The sequence below is a fragment of the Sinohyriopsis cumingii genome, chromosome 4, assembly GCF_028554795.1.
Source record: "Sinohyriopsis cumingii isolate HCF-2022 chromosome 4, ASM2855479v2, whole genome shotgun sequence".
NCBI classification, from domain to species: domain Eukaryota; kingdom Metazoa; phylum Mollusca; class Bivalvia; order Unionida; family Unionidae; genus Sinohyriopsis; species Sinohyriopsis cumingii.
Genome location: NC_142964.1, coordinates 3017030 through 3038700, shown reverse-complemented (window position 1 = coordinate 3038700; position 21671 = coordinate 3017030). Strand labels below are relative to the sequence as shown.

Here is a 21671-nt window from a genome sequence, read left to right as displayed (position 1 = left end):
TCATTTGTAGACGAAAGGAAGGTAAAGGAATATGTTTGTTTCAGAAGGATTACAAGGTTGCCGTTAGACAAAGGAGCAGAGATTATGTAACTGGTTTTTTTTTATTGATTACTAGTCCTGCTGGACGTAGTGGAATACACCACTGTGTACTGGACAACAGGATGTTTTGGAATACACCACTGTGTACTGGACAACAGGAAGTAGTGGAATACACCACTGTGTACTGGACAACAGGACGTAGTGGAATACACCACTGTGTACTGGACAACAGGATGTTTTGGAATACACCACTGTGTACTGGACAACAGGATGCTTTGGAATACACCACTGTGTACTGGACAACAGGACGTAGTGGAATACACCACTGTGTACTGGACAACAGGATGTTTTGGAATACACCACTGTGTACTGGACAACAGGATGTTTTGGAATACACCACTGTGTACTGAACAACAGGACGTCGTCGTCGTCGTCGTTGTTGTTGTTGTTGTTGTTGTAGGGTTTAACGCCATTTTTCAGCACACGATAGGCTATACATGGCGGCCAGTATTAATGGTGGAGGAATAACCCAGGAAATCCCCGGAAAGAACCACCGACCCTCGAGAAGTTACTGGCAAGCTTTCTCATATACCCACATTGGCCAAATCCGAGACTCGATCCCACGCAGACAGAGGTGAGATGACAGTGATCCGTAACGGAGAGCGCTTTAGACCACTCGGCCACTCGGGGCCCCACACAACAGGACGTAGTGGAATACACCACTGTGCACTGGACAACAGGATGTTTTGGAATACACCACTGTGTACTGGATAACAGGACGTAGTGGAACACACCACTGTGTACTGGACAACAGGACCTAGTGGAATACACCACTGTGTACTATACAACAGGACGTAGTGGAACACACCGCTGTGTACTGTACAACAGGACGTAGTTGAATACACCACTGTGTACTGGACAACAGGATGTTTTGGAATACAGCATCGTAATTTGATTGTTTTACTGTAAATACTTTCTGAACAAAGATGAAATTGATGATACATTGTAGATCCTCTTTTTCTTTGAAAACCTCCACACATATCTACATTTTTTTTTAGTCATTATATTGGTAATTTCATCAATGTTCATATGTTACATTATTTTAGGTAATATAATCGTAAATTCATAATTTGCAGTCAATCCTCAAATCTCATTGGCTCTATCTAAAGTAGTATTTATTTTGCAAACTCTCTGGTATACTGCAAACTTCTCTAAATAATGTTTTAGCAAAAAATTTCTCGGTTCACATAATACGCGCTTGTACCTCAAAGAAGAAGAAAAAATCTAATTTTTATTTCATTTACATTAAGGTACTCATGTATAATGATTTTTGACACGATATGTGGCAAACATTAAAATCATTCCCTTCATGCTCAAGAAAATAATTTAATTATTTTGATTCACAAACTTTAGTGTTTAAAAAAATGTTAATTATTTAATGTAGCTATTGCTTGGGTGACTCATATTTTAACAAAAGGATTTCTAACAATGTAATTACATTGTTTATCAGGTCGAATTGTCTACCATTTCTTAAAGTGGTAATTGAAAAAGGCATTTTGAGCAAATGAATTGATTCTACCATGGGCATTGCGTGAAATAAACAAATTTAAGACCTTTAGAAGCCGAATTTGAAAGAAGAGAAGTATATTATATGAAGATTTTACATGACATGGGTTAAATATAGTACGTATAAATATACTTTCATCATTCAAGGAGAAGCTACTGCAAATTCTGTGAAGTACATCTTGCCAAAAAGAAGAAATTCATTGGTTCTTTTGTGCTTCATATTCTTGTATTTGTATCCATTTCTATTTCTACTTTTCTAAAATGCACTTTAGGAGAATACTAACAAATGAAGACACCAACTACAGAAACACCTTCTTGTGACTGGTAGTATTAGGTGGGTGGTATCTACGATGATATAAACACCGTCAATTGACTGGAAGTATTAACCGGGTGGAGATCTATGCTGACATGAACCACGTAATATAATCTTTTTTTTTTTGGGGGGGGGGTGTGTTTTCTGGTAAAAAATGTAAAGTCTGTATTTACTGATGACAGTTCCAATACATGTCTTAAAAATCATAAAGCATGTATTAACGGTAACAGATGTATACAATTTGGGTAAAACATGAGGGTGCTTTTCTGGTTAATACTGCGATCTTCCAGCACCCGTCTCTCCGATCATAGTTAATAGAAGTACGACAACAAATAGCACGGTGTTCTTGCCGCATGTGACTCTGTGCTCATTGTTTTTTAAGTATCGCCACATTCAGGGCATCCAGCTGTACTTGAAGTAGTCTGGTGTAGTATTGTTGTAAAACCTGAACCAGGAAATTTTTTCCGATGACCATTCTGGTCTAATTATATGCATCTGACGCCTACACTTCGTGTTGCCTTTTTTGAACGCTGTCGAGTAAAACATCGTCCGCTTATATTCAGGTGAATCGACAACATACCTCTGATGTATGGGTGGTGGTAACTCCACTCTTGAAACGTAGCTTGGTCGCTCAGAAGTTTGTCTGAAAAGGCAAACACATTAACTCAAGTTATTATATGATTTTAGAATAACCACCCAGCTTACTCTGTTATAATTTTATTTTTTGTATAATTACTACTTTGCCAAACCCCAAGTTACGGCCGTAATTACATATCTTAGGCTAAATGTGTTTAGACTGACGATGAATGCACGAAATCAGTTCTCGGCGAAATTGTTATACAGTAGAATCAAAATGTAAGTTTATAGTGTTATTATAACGTCCATTTTAGGCTGTCGGTATTCTTGAGACCTAAATATGAGTTATTTCAGTCCCATAAACAGCATAAAATCAATACAGGAAATTGCGTTTTTTATTGCGATCAGTGTTGGCAAGAAGATATGTTATGAGATAATTGTGTTTGAAAGTTTGGTAAAATTTAGTAAATAATTTATTCCCTACAATAGAAAGTGAAATTGTGAGAAGAAAAAGAACTTACGGTATCGCAAATTAATCTCAAATAATCCTAAAATTACTGTCATAAGTCCTTATGAATAAATCCAACGCTGAACGTGTTGATGAGCCTTTGATGGCCCGAATCGTAATGATGTGCCAATAGTCTTTTGTTGAATATCAATAACGATATCCAAAAATATATTCTTATTTGGATTTCATTATAAAACCGTGTCTCTATTTCCAAGATTGTTATATTAGATAAGCACTTTGTATTTCAGAATATTAAAAAAATTTGAATAAATAAATTCCAGCCCAAACGAAATAATGGTCACGGCAATAATATAACTGATTCTGCTCAGGTCTTACAGCACAAATAAATAATTCTACCTGTAAACAAGATATTATTCTACTCTACCTGACCTAGGTCAGAATTAGTATTTTCGAAAAAAATACTATTGCCTAAAGGAATATTTAATTTTAGAAGGCGCAAAAAGTGCTTATAGGATAAAATCTTAGTAATAATTAGAAAATATATTACTAAAATGATATGAAAACATGATAATCACCACGTACTTTACTTAGACCAAGATAATATTCCTAATATTTATCCTTCAGTCAGAAAAGGCTAACAAAGCTGTTTGCTCAACTGATGCTGATTTTGGTCAGGTACCAAAATACAATTTCACGTAATCCACAGTATATCATGAAATAAATAAAACTTGAAAAGCACTAACTAATAAAGAATGCTAATTAAATATCCATAATATTTCAATTTGCTGAATTTTTTTCTGGTAAATTGTTAATGTAGTCCAAAAAGCGTTTGCGTTGTAATATATTCAGAATTATAGTTTGTTTTTTTAATAATAAATTTTGTATGATTAAGTCCGAGGGCGCCAGCCTTACATATTTCACAAGATTATAAAGGATTTGAGATGGATTGTCATAGAGTGTATCAGATCTGTCATCCCACAAACTTTAGATGTTCATAACATCCATAACAGCACACAGTTTTAAAACTATAAGATGTTTTTAAAAATAAATTTACCTTGTGCCAGAGTGACCCCAAATGATACACCTATTAAATGTTTGAAAATAACGTACATATTCTGATCATGGTGACATTTATTCAGAATAGCGACGCAATGTTACATTTCTCCTGTGTTAAATGTGACAGTTCAGTGCTGTGCCAGAGTGATCCCCATAACTACTGCGGTAGTTGGAGTAAATTGCTTTACCCATGTAGTCAGCACATAATTAAATTGGAGACTTACTAATAGCAAAAGACAATCATAGGACACTAGTCTAATATGTGTACGAAGTTCTGCTGAGATATCTTGAACTAACAGGGTGTTTTGTTCCGAAAATGAAGTGCGAATGAGGAAAAATGGATGAACAGACAGACAGAAATGTTAAAAATATTGAGCTGAAAATTTTTGCTGGAAAAGGGCAGAAATAATTTTTTTTCGAGGTTCTGATATACATCTTGAACTGTTTCTGAGCTATACTCCGGAAATAAAAGGGATAGATTGACAGACATAACGATAGCCTGTATAAAAATGTACCCTGTTTATTAATTGATTAATTTATCAATTGATGAATTCTGGCATATGTCTTGTATGTCATAAAAAGGTAATATTAAATCCATGACTTTTCAAGTCATTGACATAATCTATCATGCATTAATTTCAAATTGTATGGAAAATAAAAATTAAGTTTGAGATATTATGAAATTTTTAGGCAGGCTTGTTTTACCTATGTGTATATTGATTGTAAACAGACATGTTCAGACTTTTGGGCCGCTGTGGCATCTTATTTCCATCTGGATCTAAGGACAGAGAGCCAGTAGTTTTCTGTCTTTGTACAGAACGCAAAACTGCGTGCTCTCGAAGCTTCTGCGTGACAAGTCTCGTGCCACATGGAATCTGGGAGCTGTGAAGCAGGGTCCATTCCCTTCTCAGTCTACTTGTCTCTGCAGTGGAAAAGGAGCTGTGATGGTTATTTATGTATACATACATACATACATACATACATACATACATACATACATACATACATGCATACATACATACATACATAAATACATACATACATAAATACATATATACACACATTACCTAGAGCAGTTTTATGTAATATATATACCGTCCCTATTTTCAAATACATTTCCATCTGTCTTCATTAACATAGAACACTTACATCCCCCGTTAATCGTGAAGCTTTATTTTCACCGCTACCATCTATTTGGTTTTGATATAGCTGGTCCATATGAGATTTTTTAAAATAGTTTTTAAACGATTATACATATAACATTTTGTATGGCGCAAAATAGCATAACAGTGCTGATGCGCCATTAAAATCAATCAATCAGTCAATCAGCCAATCAATCAACATGCATGCATGCATACACACACACACACACACACAGATTTTCATATTTTCTGGAATTACGTCAAGTCCAACCCATGCCTGTGCCATGACAGCAGATTTTGCAATTGGTGACTTTATTGTACTCTGTCTAGGGTTTGATGTTGAGCGTGTACCACAAAGACTTGGTTTAGCATATGTTGAAAGTTACTGTGATCGTTTACGGCAGAAGAAGTTTTAAAATGCTAGCCACATGTACCACTCTTCCAAGTGACTCTTGACAAGTTTTAAATTTATGAGTGACTTCTAAATCAATGTGAGTCTTTAGTCATGTGAAAAATGTTTTAAATAAGTGACACATTGCATCTGAATATCATAACTTCATCGATATTGTATAAAATGAGGTAATCCCACTTGTAATAGCTGTCAACACCCTACATTTTTAAATCAGGGTTATATTGTGTGACATTAGGTAACCACCTATCTAATAGCCGTCAACACACTACATTTTTAAACCAGGATTATATTGTGTGACATTAGGTAACCACACATCTAATAGCTGTCGACACTACATTTTTAAATCAGGGTTATATTGTGTGACATTAGGTAACCACACATCTAATAGCTCTCAACACCCTACATTTTTAAATCAGGGTTATATTGTGTGACATCTGGTAACCACACATCTAATAGCTGTCAACACCCTACATTTTTAAATCAGGGTTATATTGTGTGACATCAGGTAACCACACATCTAATAGCTGTCAACACCCTACATTTTTAAATCAGGGTTATATTGTGTGACATCAGGTAACCCCATATCTAATAGCTGTCAACACACTACATTATTAAGCCATTATGTGCCAACAGTTCTTAAAAACTATTGACGACAACGGCAAAAATGAACTGGAGCAATAGTAGAAGCAATAACAACAACACAAATTACACCACGAGTAAACAACATAGCCATAACTTTGTCAAGAAAATGTTTGAATGAACTAGCTTTCATTGTGTTAGGGACTAACAAACAGGTAAAGGTACTTTTTATCATGCAATCTATTGCAATTAATCTTGTTATTCTCATAATAATAACCAACAAATACATCTTACTTTCAAGTGAGTACATCATAAGTTACATTTTTTCAGTCTGACACAATCGTCCCTTCTTATGTCATAACTAATAATGTTCGAGTACAAATGAGTCAAAGCAATCTTGCAAATTCTCGACGACTTTCTCATGAACGCCCACACAAATGTATTATGGAAGTACACCAGGTACACATTTGTCTACCGTTTCTCCTTTCCGGACTTGCCAAGCGTCTGTCTGGAATTGTCGTACTCAACATCTGAAGACTGACGTCCGGATCAACATTCACGCCAACAACTGTTTCTGTTGCCTGTGTGTAAAACGCAGTATAAAGTAGGTTAAAGTTGTGCTGCAAATTCAATTGACCGAGGCATTTACGTTTCCTCTAAATTCAAGACCATCTCAAATCAGCAGGAAGTACTCTCTCTCTCTCTCAAATGAAATGAACTGAAGTTTATATTCTTTTCTCCGTAGATTTTATATTCTTCAGATTTTAAAACTAATTGATTACTGTATTTCAGATGCGTTCCTAAAGCCACATTTGATACATTAAGTCATATTGGATGCACTGATTAACCCAAATTAGGACCAATGATTAGGTCACATTAAATGCTTTTTTAGATTTCATTAGATTCTTTGATTGGCTCGCATTAGATGCATTGATTAGGTCTCATTCGATTAATTGATTAGGTCAAATTAGATTTGTTGATTAGGTCTCATTAGATAAATTGATTAGGTCAAATTAAATGCATTGATTAGAGCACATTAGCTGCATTGATTACGTCACAATTAGATTCATTGATTAGGTCACATTAGATTCAATGATTATGTCTCATTAGAAACATTGATTAGGTCACATTAAATGCATTGATTAGATCTCATTAGATATATTGATTAGGTCACAATGGATTCATTAATCACATTAGATGCATTGAAAAAGTCACATTAGATTCGTTGATTAGGTCACATTAGATGCATTGATTAGGTCACATTAGATTCATTGATTAGGTCACATTAGATTCGTTGATTAGGTCTCATTAGAAACATTGACTAGGTCACATTAAATGCATTGATTAGATCTCATTAGACATATTGATTAATTTACATTATATGCATTGATTAGGTCACATTAGATTCATTAAGTCACATTAGATTGAATAAATCACATTAGATGCATTGATTAGGTCACATGAGATGCAATGATTAGGTCACATTAGATGCAATGATTAGGTCTAACTAGGTGCATTGATTTGGCCACATTGGATACATGTGAGTAGGTCACAATATATACATTTGACTGGGTTACATTAGATTCATTGTTTAGGTCACATTATATTTATTTGATAAGATCACATTGTTTATGTCACATTAAACACATTGATAAGGTCACATTAAATACATTGATTAGGTCACATTATATTCATTGATTAGGTACGTTTATAGGATACACTCATTAGGCCAAATTTGATAAAGAACGTTATATGGTATTTCAGGTACACTGATTAGGCCACATAGATAAATAAAATAACATGGAGTTTCAGAATTCATTTGTGTCATTGCAAAAACAGCGAATATTATTGAGATCCGATACTGCGATACGGGTGTATTTGAAAATTTACACACACACACACACACACACACACACACACGTATATATATATATATATATATATATATATATATATATATATATATATATATATATATATATATATATATATATATATATATATACTGCCTACACATGCAAACGGTTGCAATATAAATGATGATGTCAACCGTCTAGATGTTGGATGTTTCTTCTATAGGAGGTTGCTATGAAGCTTTAGTACCGAAGTCAAATGTAATATAAAATAACTGAGATTTTAGGTTTTGTTTATATGTTCTATTATAATTATTCCCTCCTTCCCTCCATCTTATTGTAACCCATCCATCCATCAGCCCATTAATGCTTTCATTGCCGTCTTTGTCATAAAGTTATAAAATTACTGCAATAGCCCGACAAGCATTCAGTTCTGTCGAACAATATATGTTTCTTTCTCCATAAATATATCATGCTTTGTGTTGAAAAAATCTCAAATATATGTATAGGTAAGACATATACCATAAACCCTTCTTTACCGTTAAACAAAGTTAGCTTGAATGATATGTTCTGTGTCATATTCTATGTCATATTCAGTTATTGAGTTATGTACACAAATACTTGGGCTGGGGGACCGGGTGGTCAAGTGGTCTAAGTCCCTGGCCTTTACAGATCACTCACACGTCTCACGTGGGTTATTGCTTGGGCAATGTGAGTATGTGAGAAAGATTGACCAGTAGAATCCCGTGGGTCGGTGGTTCTTACTAGGGTTTTAAACATATAACAACCAAACAACCAAACACAAATTCCAAATATCAAAAAGGCAGGAATGGATTTTAGTGACTTTAATAGTTAATGTGAAACTAAGATATGACGAAATGATACGATGTGAAGAAAAAGTTATACTGATATGTATATTAATTTGGATTATTTGTTGGCTTTTCTTAATTATTATGTGTCAAACACATTTGTAATGTGTACTTGACCATGTCCAAAAACAAGTCAACAGTGTACCTCACAAGTGTCATTTATTTTGCAAACAACATAATACAAAACTAATAATTCTCTATGAGTGGAATAAATATTCAGATAATCAGATTTCCAGTTGGAAAATCCTAACTTAATGACAATTTTGATTGTTTTATAGAGGAAACTGACCGTAACCCTGGCTTTATTACTGTGTCTTATCTTTTAATATAATGTTGTTTACTTGAAAACTTACATATTCATTCCTTAATTTCTTCAAACAGAACCAGTCTTATTGTTGTTTTCAGTTTTTGATTTGGGTGGATTTAGTTTCTCAAATTATTAGTCACTGGAAATACAAAGTGTTCATCAATAATATTATTGAACTACAGAGTTAGTTTGGAATTATAGTAATTTCAAACAAGAATACTTTTGGATTATATTATTGTTATACATCAAAAGACTCTTAGCACGTGATCACACTCAAGGCCGCTGGCACATTAGCATATTCGAGACTACAGGCAATCAACGCATTCAGTATTGGAACTTATTTGGAATATCACTGGAATTAAGCGGGAAACTTCATACATTTGGACTAGTGAAATAGGTTTTAGGGCTATTTGGGATTTAGTTTATAATACTGTAAGCTCTCTGAAGTATATATATATATATATATATATATATATATATATATATATATATATATATATATATATATATATATATATATATATATATATATATATATATATATATATATATATATATATATATATATATATAATTGCAAACCTATACATACATCTTTATATCACTTTCGACTACACATGCATTCGTTCGACACATGCATCTGAACAGAAAAATACACACTGACAAATTAATATGTACACACGACCTTATTCGTATACATGTATACAGATGAGTTCGTACGAACACACACATTCATACTCGTATAATTGCAATGCCAGTAGCTGGTAAAGGAAAGTAACATTTCCACTGGTCAGAATGTTACCACGTGATCAAATGACTGGAGTGAATTTCTGTATAAACTGTAAGGATAACTACTTTTCTAAGAATACCCACTTCTATAAATATGGTCACGTGTACAGCATAAGATAAACACTGCCAGTTAAGGCAGACACAAAGTAAGCATTAAAGGAAAACAACATTCTAATAATTAAAAAATAAATAATTGAATTAATTTGGCTTCCATTAGTAGAAGGACTGGTATTATGATGACCTTATTACGATCAAGCTGGACAATCCCAAGTGCTATAAATAGCTACTTAACAGAAAAACGACAAACATGTATTACTACGCTCAATTAAGATTTCTCTTTATTAATGATGCAAACAAAATAACATAACGAATAATTAAAATTTCAATTATAAGAATGTAACGGTTTTTTTTCTGAGTTATTTGCTGTGTAAGTCGGCAACTGACAGTTTATACCACGATAAACTCAGAGAAAACAACGTTAAACTCTTACTTACAGGCATACATACAGTTGGGTTCATTCTCGTTTTCATGCAGGCATACAGATGAGTTCACATGTATACACATTCATACTCGTATACATGCATACATAGAGAAAAGTACATTCCAATGTACATATACATGCATGCATACATACATACATACATACATACTTTCATACTCGTACACATGCATACATACAGATGAATTCATACGTACACACATTCATACTTGTATGCATGCATGCATACAGATGAGTTCCTATGTACAAACTTTCATATTCAAATTCATGCAATCATACAGAAAAGATCATGCGCACGCACACTGATACCTTTATACATGCATATACACACAGATGAGTTCATATGAACACATATTCATACTCGTATACATGGAATCATACATAAAAGTACATACGTACACACATTCATACTCGTTTACATGCATACACACAGCTGAGTTCTTATGTACACAGATTCATACTCGTATACATGCATACATACAGATGATTTCATACGTACTCAGATTCATACTTGTATACATGCATGCATACAGATGAGTTCATATGAATACACATTCATAATGTTATACATGCATGCATACAGAAAGGTATATACGTACACACGTTCATATTCGTATATATGGATACACACAGATGCGTTCTTATGTACACACATTCATACTCGTATACATGCATACATACAGATGAGTTCATACGTACTCACATTCACACTCGTATTCATGCATGCATACCGAAAAGTACATACATACACACGTTCATACTTGTATAAATGGATACATACGCTTTTATATATCTGCAACTCATTTCTGTTATTTACATATCACATCGAGAAGTCAAAATTACTCTGCGCGATACTAAACTGCTTTTCTAATACTTGTTTTACCTTTGCTGTACATATACACATTTATAACTTTCACAGAAGTAGCACATCACAATAAATTTCCTTGAGTTGTAACTGTTCTAAATTACGAGAGCTTATTGTATTTAAACGGTAATGCTTTTTGGGGCAGTCTCTTTCTCTACTTAAATTTTTTAGCACGTGTTCAAATGTGTATGTATGAATGTAACATGGACACAAAAAACCTGAAAGCATGATTAGGGTTAAGGTTAGGATTAGGGTTTTCAAATCACTTTGGCATATTTGTACATGTTGCTTTAAATTCATTTTCTGTGGTTGTTGATGTATTTATATTTTGATTGGTCAAAAAATTACCTTGTGTACACTGTAAGAAAAAATTCCTTAATTGTTTACAGTAAATTTTGTAGTTCTCAAATTAAATAACCTTTTGCATCTTTACTATCATGTGACCCATGTCCTTTAGCCTTGCAGAAGCACGTCACGTGACAGTATTCTTAGCTACATGGTGATTGCATCCCTAATTTCTTCTCAGCTTTCGTAATAGTAAGTTCCCAATAACCAATCTGTCAACTTTGGAGAAGTCATAATTTCTTCTCCCTTTTCATGTGAAATATCCAAATGGTCCACTACCGCGTGACTCTAAATATCCAAACTGTCCCCTACCTCTCTGAGCTAAATATCTTAATGGTCCCTACCTCTCGGAACTGAACATATAAATAGTCCCCTACCTCTCGGACATAACTATCCAGATAGTATCCTACCTCTTGGAGCTAAATATCTAAATGGTCCATATCTCACAGACAATAGCACACATGTCTCTCTTCATATATATTTCCACTAAATCAACTTCAGTTTTGAAATATATGTCCTTGCCCTACTTGTTTCTTATATCATCCTTAACAGTCTCACAACCATCACTAAAACATATATATTTAACATACATATTTACTGATTCCAGAGTTAGCAAGTATTTACTGTTTATAAACAGCATCCAAGTCAGCTAGTATCTGTGTAAATAATTTCATAGTTTAAAAAAATATATATATTCACTGTGTGTTCGAAAATGGGTTCATTACCCTTTTATACAAATACGATGTAGAAAAAGCTGACTTCAGAAGGTAACTGTACGAATTAAACAATCTATGTTATGGATGAGGGCTTCTGATACCAGTAGTCAAACGATTGCTGTAACATACACATAAAAGAATCGTGTTATTGCTCGTCAGCATCATGTCTGTACCAGTTATAATATTAGGTCATCGGTAAATTGATTTACGAAATATATCAAAATCAGTCCTTTTAAAAATATATTTATTCTTACCTTGATTTTCATGTAACTAATTGCCTCATAAACACAGCCTAAAAGAGTGGTGAATCCATTATAATTTATATAAGGGTAAAATATTAACGTGGCGTGGTGTGTGCTGCCAAATATGAGAGAGAGAGAGAGAGAGAGAGAGAGAGAGAGAGAGACAGAGAAACAGAGAGAGCAAAGACTTGAAATTTGTTTGATAAATATACTATACATTGTATTTTATCACCATGATTCTAAACATGATTCTGGCAGAAAAGAGATAAAGAATTATGTTAATATGAAGATTAGTTACTTACCATCTGTTTATGTCCCTCCCGTTACCTGTTACGTTGCTTCGAAAATTATGTATGCCAATTGTATCTCAGCTGGGATGGTTTACCTAACATTCCAAGTCACATTTCTTGATTTATGTGACATCGACTACACATCATATGAGACTATTATCTACATATGAATTTGAGCATATTCTATATTGGTTGGGTGTTTGTTTTCTTTCTTTAAATATTACCATAAGAAAACAAAGATCTTTATTTTTTATCTGTTTTTGTACAGGTTACAAAATGACCTTTCAGGGCAAACCTTGTAGCGTATGAAAGACCCCATTGACGAGACCGTATTTCATATGGGCATCTACAGATACAAAATAAGATAAGAATTTACAAAGCCTTGCATGTTAAGTGGTGCTCTTCCGTCACGGAATGCTACACACAGTTGTTTGTTGAATACTTCTTAATGCCTGTTATAACTGTTGAGTTTGGGCATTGTGTTCTACCGATCAGCAGACGATAAGTAACGTGACGATTTGTATTGTATTTGTTATATTTGTTATTAACCATACTTGTTTATATATGTGTTTACCTGTTAAGCTGTATGATATTCTGTCTGTTTGCCCTGTTCATCTTCAACCATCCCTTTTAGTCCGTCTTGTCTCTTTTATTCCTTTCTCTCCTTTCTCTTTATATTTCCTTACGTGATTGTCGTTATTTCATTTTCCTTTATATCTTGTTGTGCCCATCGTCCCTTTCCTTATCATATATCCTTCTTTTGTCTTTCTTTTTCTTTTACTCACTTTCTATCTATCTGCGTGTATATATTAATCTTCAAAGTCATTTATAAACAAATTATGAAAACATGCCCATATTGATCAACATAGGAGATTACAAATGGACAAAGGTGTTATCTAGCTATGTGCTGAATATAGATTTTCAATTCAGACAGTGTCGGATAGGTGGAATGTAAAGGTTAATTGAAAAAAGCACGAGGGACTGCTATTTTCCATTCGACATCATAACTGTTAATACAGGGTGGTGAAAACTAAATAAATATTATTAAACCAGCATACTTTCTGACTACTATGTAGTCATGTCACTCCTAAATATTTGACTTATAATTTTTGTACCTTAAAACGTGCCTGAAGCAAACTTTTGTTCCATATTTAAGGGCCATTGTAAGGATAACATTTTATTGACCAATTAATTTTAGAGGTTAGTAATCTGAAGCCATTTCTACACATATAGAATGACATTTTTTTTAAAATGACGTTGCAAACTCCATATATAGAGAGTATAAAAAAACCTTATTTTGATGTCGCCTATGATGTACTGCCGTACATCTGTTATTAGATAACAATGCTTCTGAAGCTTTTGTTAAACTTTATACAAACTTATATTAAGAAACTATACATCAAGATCAAACACTTACACTCAAGTTCAACCACTGCACATCAAGATCAAACACTTACACATCAAGATTAAAAAACCTTACGTATCAAGATAAACCGCTACACATAAAGATCAAACACTGTAAATCAATATCAAATAATTACACATTATGACCAACCAGTACATATCACCATCAAACACTTGCACATCAAGATTAAATCTTACACATCAAGATCAACAATTAAACATCAAGTTCGAACAGTTACGCATAATATAAAACAGTACATATCAAGATCAAATACTACACATTATGATCAAATACTTAAACATCAAGATCAACCACTTATACATCAAGATCAACCACTACACATTAAGACTAAATGCCACACATCAAGATCAAATACTTAAACATCAAGATCAACCACTACACATAAAGATCAACCACTAAACATTAAAATCAAATACTTACACATAAAAATCAACCACTACGCATATAGATCAACAACTACACATCAAGATCAAATACATAAACATCAAAATCAACCACTGCACATACAAATTAAACACTACACATCAAAATCGAATTCTTACGCATCAAGATCAACCACTCCACATCAGGATCAAATACTGCACATTAAGACCAAGCATTTACACATCAAAATCAACCACAACACATCAAGATCAAATGTTGACGAATTCGTTGACATAGTTTTGACAGATGACACAAGAACTATATAAAGACTAGCTAGATAATGCAAAATAAATGATATAGTTTTAATTATACTTTGTGTATTGGATCGCATTTTTATAATGTTCTGCTACTTTTCGTTATAGACAACTGATGGCTTGCTGATTCCGTACACCAGTCGGTTACACATTAACAAATTTCAGATGACGAATTGACACTGCACACTGCTATCACTGACTTGATGTGTGTGTGTGTGTGTGTGTGTGTGTGTGTGTGTGTGTGTGAAAATACAGCCAGGTTGATTCTATGTGGCTTGCCTGACCAGCTCTGCCGCTTTGATTATAAGTACAGTCCGGTTTAAACCCTCCACCTGGCTTACCGGAGCAGTTTCGCCTCTTTGATAATAATTACTACTGGGCTAAAACTTTCCACCTGGCCTGTCGGAACAGCTCTGATTCCTTTTCATTGATTCATCGATCGATTGAGTTCTTGACTGACGAATTTATTCATTCGCGGAAAGTTTAAAACACAGAAAATTGCAAGTTGAAATTGATATAGAGAAATGCAAACTTTTAAAAATATAGATCAAATTATATTGGGCCATGTTTCACGTTAAATAACGAGGATCGAACAAATCGAAAATATATCATTATGTTCATTATAAATACATTTTAGTTCATTATTAAATCATCGGCACAGTCATCTTGCCATCTATCTCGCCTTCTCGTTTTCTTCTGTTTATTTGGTCCCATCCGATGTGATAACCCTATCTACACCTTGGCGGATCCAACATATACTGGTGCTTTGTCCTAGCGACATCTATTCGATTTCACGAGTTTCCTCCCTTAGTACGTAATGCCAACTAACCAGTAGCGTGGTGCATTGTAAATCGTCCGAAAAGGAATTGACCTAAAGGATACATTGAAAGTTTAACATCGGAAGTATGTACATGTACCAGAGAAAAACTATCACAGGTGTATTTGAGTGAAAGGTATTTATGCTAACACAGACCGGCACCGGTAAATTGCTTATTAATCAGTCCATTCAAGTTGTGTGCTCTCCTTGTCTCGATCACGTAGGAACAGCGTTTAAATCTAAACATCTTAATTTTGATTGGATATGGTGGATGGCAGCTGCATCCAATGAAATTCACAGACAAGAAGCACAGAAAATAGCTGCTCGATAACCCAAGGTGTAGATAGGTTGATCATATCGGAACCTTGGCTAACGAAGATGATTTTGTAAATGCGAGAGCATTTATAAATAATGTTGTTTTGATATTTTTATGGGTGGAGTGTTTTGTTTTAATCTGCTGTTCTTAGACATTCCTATCATTACTTGATTCCACTGCACTTACAAATAAACAAAATCATTTTCATTACACTTGCAAAATGTCGCCATAATACATCTTGACAGGTGCAAGAGCGTGACACGTGCGTTCGGTACAGAAGTCCATCTTAAACATGATTACATCTCACAAGCGACGTAGTTCGGATCTTAAATTTCAAACATTTTTGGCTTTTAACGTGTTTTAATTTGTCCTTAAATGAGTTTATTGCGTAATGTTGGATATGTGTGAATAATAAGGGTATTTCTACTGCAGTTCAGACACTGATACAATTAGATCCGAAGGAGTAGGTGGCATCACAGAGCAGTACAGTTAAACACGTTTCAGATTTCAACTAAACAAGGAAATCTTTAAAAGCACATAACTTCAGTGTCGATATGAATTTAAAAAAAAGTCAGAAATGACACGTGAGTTTCATATCACCTACCAAATGTTCGTAGAATTTAAATTATTAAGAAGACCTAACATATCATGTTCAGTTTTAATAGGCATATTATAGCATTTGAAAGAGCATCGTTAGAACGTGAAAAACTAAACTATTTTTTTTTAGTATTAATTCAAAAATGTATATTAGTTTTTCTACCTGCTTTGACGGGCTTTGGGTGACGGATTAGTGCAAAGCGCTCGCTTTTACCGGTCACTCCATTCTCACCTCTGACATCTTGTTTCGTGTCGCGCGGGCTTTGCCAATGTGGGTAAATGAGAAAGCTTGCCAGTAACTTTCCATGGGTCGGTGGCTATTACAGTGGCATTCCCTGGTTCTTCATCCAGCAGCTATACTGGACCTTATATATGGCTTATAGTGAATTGAAAAATGGCGATAAATTACCACCACCACCAAAATCCAGCTTTTCCGCAACATTAACATTACCGTTTTACACACACACACACACACACACACGCACGCACGCACGCACGCTCGCACATACATACATGCATACTAACACACACACACACACACACACACACACACATATATATATATATATATATATATATATATATATATATATATATATATATATATATATATATATATATATATATATATATATATATATATATATATAATCTTTTCGTTGTAATTTTAGCTCAACTACTAATAAGAAAAAGAACGTTTGCGATATGGTCCCAAGTCTAGTGCTCGTGTAGTAATGATAGGTTATTGCATTTTTATGGGAAAATATGAACGAGTTTTGGGATGGAATACTGCACGACCTTGGGAGTGAAGTATATCCTTCCGACAAAAGGAGTTCATATTTTCCAATACAAATGCAGTAACCTTTTTATTATATGCTCATTTTTTTATTCTACCTAAGGTTTAATTATATAAGCAAAATACACTACAAGAAACAACATAATTGAATGTATGCCGCATTCCAAACTAAATACACAAGCGCATATTCATCATTACACAAATCAACATTATTAGTGCTCACATAACTCCGCCCAGATAAATTTGAACTTAGTCGCGCGCTCGACCTAACTTTCGAAGAAAATGGCGTGTCTAGTTAAAATTGAAATTTGGAGTCATATTGTGAATGAATGTGCATTAAACAACTTTTCCATTTGGTCTGGAATGAATAGATTTTGGTATTTTTCTCGATTTTAGGAAATTTCTTGATTATGGACTGGATTTGTATGTGACGATTCCACATGAAATACATGAGATTGAAGCTAGGGAGAAGCGTGTTGACATCTGCAAATATGCTTCTGTTTCTGTCATTGAATGTTTGAAATCATAATGTGGGAAAAATATGAAGTCTTTCAATTGCAATTATCAACAAGACGCTATGGATTTAATGCTTATTTCATTTTGAGTGTAGTAAGGAGGATGTAATTGCACTTGTCATCGAAATTACAGTACAATTTTGAAATGTGTAATCATGATTGAGAACATATGACATGGCTCATGTAATTCGGATTTGCAGAATTAAGAAAATACATTTTGAGGAAATTCAGGATGTAAAACTGTAAGTATATTTTATTTTGCCATTCTTATCACCAGCTAAAGAAGAGAGTATATAACTTGCCACTTTTATGCTATTTGTAAGGACATTTTCTTGCGTTTCTTATATGTTGTAGCTAGCCTAAATCCGAAACATTGTATCAACGCGGAATGTGCCAATGCAGCTGGTATGTGGCAGTCCACGAAACATCTGTTTTAGTTCATTCAGAAACAAATTTAAACAACTACAACGTAAAGAGCATCTTACGCGAGTGTACATGATTTGTGTACAAATCAAAAGTGCTGGCGTCTGCGTCCATTGTTTGTTTACAATAGAAAGTAGTTTCTTTATGCATGTGAATGCTATATGTGTATTGGCGCGCCAGTTCAGTATTGGGTAAAACTGAACGATTCTGACAATGTAAAGTTAACGGGAAAAAAATGAGCATATAATAATAGTTGATTGACAGACCACAATCAATATATGCATACATTTTGTTCTTGGTGGTATTGTTCGATTTGGGATTTATTTAATGTAAGAATCTCTAAAGTAAAGAGATTTCTAAAGTATTAGCTGTTTCATTGAGATAGTTTACCTACTTCATCAGACTTGCATTCCCGTGGATTATTGAACATATGTGACTTTATAAAATGATATTTTATCCACACAAATAACAGATACCTCCCTTCAAGCAATTAAGAAATTGATATTATGATCGAGTTGAGCCGTTCATTATAATGAATTGAAAACGAGTGTCGGTTAAGGCTAACACTTATCAAAATCAAGATGAAAGTTCACTCCATAATTTGGGACTCTTCACTGATTGTTTATTTATTTGAACCATATTGCTCCCAAAAACTATCTGGTCAGCTAACGTGGCGTGTCCTTAGGCAATAAACTTTCCTCTAATTGCCTCTGCACTAAATAACTTATTTGTGTTGTTGTGCCTTAAAGTACCAAAACAAACCAATAACTGTTGTAGCGCAGTATACTGTATACTACAGGGACCCCGAGTGTCTGAGTGGTCTAAAGCACTCATCATTCCAGATCATTGGCATCTAATCGCTGTCTGCGTGGGTTCCAGTCTCCGGTGTGGCCACTCTGCCAATAGCTTCTTGTGAGCCGGTGGTTCTTACCAGGGTTTTCCCAGGGTTCTTCTTCCACCAGTTTAATGGCCTCCATGTATAGCCTATAGTGTGCTGACAAATGGCGTTAAACCCCATAAAAGCAAATAGCACAAACATACAAATTATCAGCTTACTAGCGCAATCAAAGGTCCGATCCTGCAGAGCACCGACACCACTAAACTAAAAGATTTTCAGTAGTCCGATCCTGTAAAGCACCGACACCACTAAAATAAAAGATTTGCAGTTGTCCTAGCCTGCAGAGATACGACACCAATACAATGAAAGAGTTGCAGTAGTCCGATCCTGCAGAGCACCGACACCACTAAAATAAAAGATTTGCAGTTGTCCTAGCCTGCAGAGATACGACACCAATACAATGAAAGATAAATAGAGCATATCTACATATCTGAGTAGGAATATTTTTATTGGATGCAGTAATTACTCTTGTAATGGAAATGTGTATTATAATTTTTATTCTTGTATTCTAAGTTGGCGAATTCTGTAATCAGAAACAGTACACAGGTCTAGACAGGATGAGCTCTGCAGTAGCAAATCCTCCTTGGCTGGCATTTATCAGGTCATCATGAAAAAGTGCTACTGCAGCCAATATTCTGTGATGACGTTTGCAAGTCAAAAGGAAAGATATTGGAAAGGTTGCTAACTTTGAAGTTAAACGAAAGCTGATAGTTCACAGGCGGGCGACCATATTTGGAAAACAAAGATAGTATATTACGGTTATAAATGTTTGTGAAACTTCGAAAAACGCACCTTGCAATTTTTCCTAATGATGAAGCATAGATAAGTTAATCTCACGAGGTGATGACATTTTTTGGAAGCGAGCTACGATTCTCCGTTTCTCAGAATTATATTAAGCGACACCTAAAGCTGTACAATAACAGTTTTCCTTTGGACATTGATGATAGTTCACTTTTTCTTTACAGCTAAGAACAGAACTACGTACTGCATATATAAACATTTGTTCAGGAGAGCAATGAAAAGATTTAAATGTGTGGAGACGACTGGATTCAAATCTCTGTCGAAGCTTTGAAACTTTTTTTATATTTTTCTTAATTATTTACTATACAATTTTAAAAGAAAACATGTAATAGATTGTTTTAGCAAGAATTTATATTCATATCATTGACTACTGTAAGGATGAGTTCACTAACAACTTCATGCTCAGTGATAATTAATTAGAATACATATTTTTAAAGTTACAGAGCGTACAGTTTGGTATTTTAGGTCAAACATTCAGTAAAATATATTTGAAGAAATTATCGATGTACAGATCTGAAATATTGCATTTTTATGCATTTTGAAATATCTTTAATCTATTCACTATTTAATTATTTCAATTATATTCTAAAAGACTGAAACTCCAAAACTGTATGGAGTTGGAAAGCTTGAATGTAATTTTCTGTACCAATGATTTCAATAAAACAGTTTTCTGTTGGACTTCATGATTATCGTTCTTGTTTTCTTTACAGTTTTAACCAGTACCTCTCCGCACCCCAACGATGTAAAATAACATCAGCATCGCCAGTAGTGACACCTCCGTAAAGGAGGCTCAATATATATGTGACTCCTATCGACCGGAGAGTGCCTGCCAATAAATTGGGCATGATGAAGATAACTTTTACCATCAATCATCATCACGTAATAAAGAGCTGAAATTACCGGCCAAAACCACTTCATAACAAACTATGGGGAAAGCTCTTCATAACAGATACACGGATATAGCTTAAGAGTGAAGTGTAAACATTGTATTGCCAGGAGTAGCGAAGTCACGAGCGACAATACCAAGTTTCCACTTCACAAGTGAATATCTTCTAAAAATGTGGGTTTTCATTTTATTATACATTTTCATAGGCAAAATACATCTATTCGCATTTTTTTTCAATTATCTGCTCATGTGAAGGGTACTGGAACTATTAAGTATAAGTTGCGCTTTTCGAGTGAATTTTAAAACCTTATCCTTTCACGAGAGATAAAGATAAAAAAGGAAAGTTTACAATGAAATAAACAAAGTGTGTATTAAAAACGAATTGCATTTTCGAATAGTTCAGTGATCACTTATTCAATTTTAAGGATAATAAAGAGGGAATGAACTTACTTTGTTTATACAAACATGATATGTATATTATAAAAATGACGAAAGTACCATTTTCTTTGCATGAAGGCAAAGAGTTTTATAATGGCAACGCAAATATACTACCCTACAGACTATAAATCATCCTGAAGGTGTGCGAAAATAA

At 34.1% G+C, this 21671-nt stretch overlaps 1 protein-coding gene across 1 annotated transcript; it reads right to left on the bottom strand.

The window, feature by feature from the left end:
• Nucleotides 1-1316: 1316 nt before the first annotated feature.
• Nucleotides 1317-13088, bottom strand: LOC149800537 (uncharacterized). The gene is made up of 4 exons (XM_089954465.1): nucleotides 12940-13088; nucleotides 6628-6733; nucleotides 4725-4941; nucleotides 1317-2561 (listed from the first exon to the last, which is right to left on the bottom strand). The coding sequence occupies exons 1-4, from the start codon at nucleotides 12940-12942 to the stop codon at nucleotides 2312-2314; spliced, it is 576 nt and encodes a 191-aa protein (XP_089810591.1). The 5' UTR covers nucleotides 12943-13088; the 3' UTR covers nucleotides 1317-2311.
• Nucleotides 13089-21671: the final 8583 nt, after the last annotated feature.